This window comes from Coregonus clupeaformis, chromosome 3, assembly GCF_020615455.1.
Source record: "Coregonus clupeaformis isolate EN_2021a chromosome 3, ASM2061545v1, whole genome shotgun sequence".
Lineage (NCBI taxonomy): Eukaryota > Metazoa > Chordata > Actinopteri > Salmoniformes > Salmonidae > Coregonus > Coregonus clupeaformis.
In genome coordinates, this window is record NC_059194.1 from 16,770,579 (window position 1) to 16,776,408 (window position 5,830).

At 37.7% G+C, this 5,830-nt stretch overlaps 1 protein-coding gene across 1 annotated transcript; it reads left to right on the forward strand.

The window, feature by feature from the left end:
* The first annotated feature begins 2,681 nt into the window (after positions 1-2,681).
* Positions 2,682-5,582, forward strand: LOC121541292 (carcinoembryonic antigen-related cell adhesion molecule 1-like). Its single transcript, XM_041850280.1, has 6 exons — positions 2,682-2,724; positions 3,036-3,409; positions 3,606-3,951; positions 4,131-4,238; positions 4,367-4,423; positions 5,174-5,582. Exons 1-6 carry the CDS (start codon positions 2,682-2,684, stop codon positions 5,290-5,292), a joined length of 1,047 nt encoding a protein of 348 aa, XP_041706214.1. The 3' UTR covers positions 5,293-5,582.
* Positions 5,583-5,830: the final 248 nt, after the last annotated feature.

Below are 5,830 nucleotides of genomic sequence, written 5' to 3' on the forward strand. Positions count from 1 at the left end.
TGGGGTCACAGGTGGATGTGGTAGGGAATCGATGGCTGGTTAACATCCTGCTCACGTCCGCCACTATGACTTTCGAACTCCATGACTCAACCACCCAACTGAACCTCCCCAACAAGACTGTTTTTGTTAAGGTACCAGAGGAGGCGATTATCCACATAGATGACCTAGCCCTATACCAACTTCCCGACGACAGGATAGGCACAGATATTGAAATTCCTGACGCTTTTGCTAAACGTTCTCTTTAGTTACCATAGACCATTCAAAGCCAAATCCAGTACTAGGGATCAATGACTGTTGATGTTAACGTACTGGATGAGGCACTCTTAGTTGACCCGACTGACTATATGAAAAAAGATTGGTCTGTCTCCCACTCTTGGACGGTGCCGGACAGTATACTGACTGTTACTATGATCCTTGGTCTTATTGCCCTTGACGTGTGCACCTACTATGTACACAGGCGCACACACGCAATGGAAGACCTAATGAGGTCTTATGCTAGGATCACCGCTGGGACGGAAGCAATCCGATTTTTGGAAGGTTGGTAATAGATCCTGAAATGCCATCAGGTGGTCCATCCACAGCATCCCCAGCCTCTTCTCCAGAGTCCGCTAAGTCAGCCATGTGGTGTCCCTATGTAAGCTTTGTCCTTCAGGGTGCCATTTTAGAGAGTGCCTTAACTACCCACCTTCAAGTAGGATTGCCCTAGATATGACATTAGAGGCAATGCCATGATAGAGTAATTTAGCCAAAACATGGGACGAATATAGAACATAGTCCAATTAGATGATTAAGGTGTGGGGGGGGGGGCGTTTGACCAGCAGCTTGCTTGTACCAGTTTCTACAAGGAGACACAAAACAGGACATCCGATGGTCATTCTTTTGGTGGATTACAACTTTTATAAAAACTTTGTAACGAAAATATTGTAACTTGAAGAGCTTTCATACTGTGCATTTTAAGTTTGCATCCGTTACGTTGTGTAGGAAATATCCAGGAGGAAGATAATATTTTTGTAAAGCTAGGAAGATGATTTTGGTTCTCTAAAGAAATCATAGTGTTCAGAACACTTTGCCCCTGTAACTAGCCATGCCTACGGGAGCTCAGAAAGAGTGTCCGCATGACGTAAACACCCTCTTTACCAGAGTGTATAAAAGGTTGAGTTAAGAATCAACAGGTAGACTAGGCGGACCTCAAGCTGTAGCTAGGTCTATATTGGTCCCGACCCTGAAAACCAACACGCGGTTGAAGAAGACAAAGGAGCCTCTAACAGTCAATGCTACGATTAGGAAAATGTTCTAAGTACTGTGTCTAAGAAAGTGAATTTCAGTAGGACCATCTGGCTACTCTCTTCAAATCATCTTCAACAACACTGTTCTCATCACCCTATCGACACGGATCATCAACACGGCTGATTAGCCATCCTCAGAAGATCACTCTTCCAGAAGACAACTATCATCCAGAACACGAGGAGAAGACCCCATTGAGCCCTTTCCACAGAGGCCTGGGTCCAAGAGAGATACATGATCTCCAACACGTAAATACATGCATTACTTCTTACCAAACGGGCGGCAGTTCGGGGCAAGGTATTAGGATTACTGTGAGCGTAGTTCCATGTGTATCCAAGTGTTCTCTCTCTCCCTCTCTCTTTAACTGGCCATCTTCTGTAACAAGTGTCATATTGAGTTAGTCCGCTAGGGACCCGTTTTCATTGTATTAAGTTTCTAATCTCTACTTATACCGTGTATGTGTTTGTATCTTGTGTTATCATTTTAATTAGTTAGTAAATAAATCATTGAATCAATTTGTGTGGTACGGAATGATCAGTAAGACCTGGGTTGGTGCAGATTTAAGGAGTCTACGACTTTCAGAATTAGACTTATGAGGTAAGTGATTAATAACTGACTGTTAAATGATATAAGAGATATCTAGATATCTTTAGAGTTAATTCGGGAAATGGTAACTCGTTAAACAACTTTCCCTGTGGTGCCCTAAATTCCTAATGAGTTAATTGTTGCATAATTAATTTAATCTAGTAACAATTAAACATAGTAGGTAAATATTCGATAAATAACAGTCATCACATTAATGAAAGTCATGTCACGACAAGTGTCTTCAGTTTGTTATTGAAGTGTAAATAAAATTAATTTAACACGAGGTCCATCATTGTCAATTGACTGATGTAACCATGATTCATGATTCAAGTCATAAGAATAATTTTTGTGCCATCATATACATATATATTTTTGTATAATATCTCTTTAAGGCAATAATGTAACTTTATGAAGTTCATTTACATAAGAGATTATGCTAAAATCTTACTGAGGAGAAGCAAACTAAGATTGGTGGATTACCCCTCATAGAGGTAGGCCTAGTAAACCATGCAAAAGGCATTATGGTCAAATTGATATATATGACATAAGTATTGTATCAATTAGCAGGCCTAAAGCATTCAGCCAATAGATTACAGTAAGAGAAGTGTTATAGAACTGTAGTCCCAGATACATATCACTGGTCTTTTGATTACACTAACTGCTTATTGGTTGGAAATGGAACAGGAAATGTTGAACTTTAGTTTTTTCCAACCAATCAGGTAATTCTTAGAATTCAAACCAGCCTATATTTCTGCTCACATCAGTCATTTCATTTTGGGACTGTAGACCAACTGTTGTTACAGCACATCAAGATGATCAGAATCAACCTTGTTTGGATGTTAGTCAGTCAAGTATGTAAGTACCAGATTAACCAACTGTCCCATATTGTACTGTCATACTGGATAAAAATATTTAATACTGATCGTATAATGATGTCTGATTGAAAGGTTATGTCTTCAGATTCAAAATGAGGCAAATTATGATGCCAATATATTTGTGGTCAATATATTTGTGGTCAAAATATATATATATATATATATATATATATATATATATATATATATATATATATATATATATATATATATATATATATATTTAAAACTTATTTTCTGAAAGAATGGATAACATAGCTGACAATCTGATTTCTTTCACATTTTTTGTAGTCCTGATTCACACTGAAGAAGTTCCTCTGCAAATTCCACTGACCACAGCTCAGCTCGGAGAGTCTGTATCTCTTCCATGTCTCTTCTCAGAGACAATTGATTATTTCCAATGGCTGTACTGGTACAAGCAAGCTGCTGGTCAAACGCCCCAAGTTGTGGCAACTGTGGAAAAGAAAAAATCTGTAGATTTTGTTCTTAATGGAGAGTTTAACAACATCCGTTTCACAATGGAGAAAGTAAAAGATGGATATCTTCTCATCATCAACAATATCAGCAGATCAGATGAGGCAGCATACTTCTGTGGAATAGGAACAGTGTATGAGATGAATTTTAGAAATGGAACATTTTTGTCTGTAAAGGGTAATTTTATTTCAGTAATATGATTTATCTCAATGTTTATCAAAACATTTTTCTTTGTTAAGTTATGCATAGTTATAGATGCTGAGTGTGCTGCATACATATGTTTCTAGAGAGCCAAACTGCAATAATTGTGTATTCACGTGACACTGACATTTCCTTCCATAAAAACAACATAAATTAGGTGTCAGTCAGAAGAGGTCACACTACCAGACTGTAGAGCAACAGACAGTTTCTGATCCAGTCCATCCAGGAGACTCTGTGACCCTACAGTGCACAGTACTCTCTGAGACCTGTACAGGAGAACACGGTGTGTACTGGTTCAGAGCCGGATCAGGGGAATCCCATCCAGGAGTCATTTACACCCCTGGGAACAGGAGTGATGAGTGTGAGAAGAGCCCTGAGACTCCCTCTCCTACACAGAGCTGTGTCTACAACCTCTCCAAGAACAACCTCAGTCTCTCTGATGCTGGGACTTACTACTGTGCTGTGGCCACATGTGGGGAGATCCTGTTTGGCGACGGAACAAAACTTAACATCATTAAAGGTACAGCTTCTTGTTAAATTGATAAAGCACCTTACACTTGAAAATCTTTATTCAAACATTCAAGCATATTTTATAGATACCATTATTTAGTTTAAATGGTTCAAAGCTAAAATAATTGTATTATCAACTATGCATGCTTACCATAAAACATAAAAAGCATGTTGAATTTATTTTCGTACCAGGAAACACAGTGGATCCCATTGTCCTCAGCTTGGGAGCAGCAGTGGCTTTTTGTGTGATTCTAATTTTTATTCTCGCTTGTACCAAAAACAAGAGGCAAACATGTGATCATTGTAAAGGTAAGTCATTTTAGAGATACATATCTGTTGGTTTGTGTCAGCAATGACAATTTAAAAGTAAAATCTCACCTCATGTTCTGTATATTCCGTCTCCATTTTCATTCTTGGATTTCTATCTGTTGATACAGCAAGTGTCTCTCAGCATATTCACCATGATGATAACCTCTCACCAGAGCAGTCAAGTGGTCAGGTATGTAACATCTATACTATCCAATGTGTGAAAACAAGAGGTACATTCCCTGTTACACAGGAGTGTGTATATTTATGGATACATCACTAAGTACAGCAGTAACCCATGAGATGTTGCGGCATTGTTATGTGTCATAAAGAAAACCTGTATTTAAATATATTACTAATTAGAACCTGCAGCCATAGTTTTATTTCAATGTATAGGTACATTTTAGATATGGGGCTTTAAGATGTTAAGTTACCCTCATATTCACTAGCTTATTTATTGTCCAAAAATCTGTAGTGTAACTTAAAATGTTATAATGAACATGCTCACAACATCAGTATTGGACATTAAAAAGTAAATGCTTTAGAAATGTTTTAGTTTTATTAAAAATGTGTTCTTGCATAGTCATTGCCTGTAATTAACTAGTAGGAAGACATATTTTATATATATATATATTTTTTTAACCTTTATTTAACTAGGCAAGTCAGTTAAGAACAAATTCTTATTTACAATAACGGCCTACACCGGCCAAACATATGACACTAAGATTGTGATTGCGATATCCTCAAATGTCAGGGAAAATGACTTTAAAAGCTGCATTGTTGGCGGTCCAGTGCCCTGTGCTAAGAATTGAATCATAGCTTCAGCAAGCACATTCCCATGACCATAATACTGTTAATGTTATTATTTTGACTTTTCTGTTATTGTGCACAATGGAGATATTATTTTCTGTACTCTATTACTTAGGTGCCAATCACAGATATGTTGAATTATGCTGCATTGAATTTCTCTGAGAGGAAAACTAAAAGAGGAAGAAAGAAGAGAGAGACACCACAGGAGAGTGTGTACTCTGATGTCAGGTACTCAGACTGGGAGTGAACTTTGTTTCAGATACAGCATGGACGAAATTATCTCAGTCAAGCATCTCTATTTAGACAAAATGTAAACATTTTGGTAAAAAAAATCTCAGGACATTGCTTTCGTATCAACTTTTACAGTTTTACAACACAATATCCGAATACTATACAATAGACAATGGAATTCCATCCATGTTTCTGCTCAAAATGTCTTCTGGAGTGGTCCTCCTACTCTGAGCTAGCTGATGTCAACTAGTAGCAGGAGGGAATTTAGCTTTATATGTCCATGTACACCACATGACCAAAAGTATGTGGACACCTCCTCATCGAACATCTCATTTCTAAATCATGGGCATTAATATGGAGTTGGTGCATTCCGAAAGTATTCAGACCGCTTTACTTTTTCCAAATGTTGTTACGTTACAGCCTTATTCTGAAATGGATTAAATTGTTTCCCCCCCTCATCAATCTACACACAATACGCCATAATGACAAAGCAAAAACAGGTTTGTAGAAGCTTTAGCAAAAAACGAATAAAAAAATCTTAGTATTCAGACCCT

Coding starts and splice junctions, on each gene's coding strand:
- LOC121541292 (XM_041850280.1), top strand. CDS start 2,682: ATGATCAGAATCAACCTTGTTTGGATGTTAGTCAGTCAAGTAT. Junction 2,725..3,035: donor GATGTTAGTCAGTCAAGTAT/GTAAGTACCAGA, acceptor CATTTTTTGTAG/TCCTGATTCACACTGAAGAA. Junction 3,410..3,605: donor TAAAGGGTAATTTTATTTCA/GTAATATGATTT, acceptor TCACACTACCAG/ACTGTAGAGCAACAGACAGT.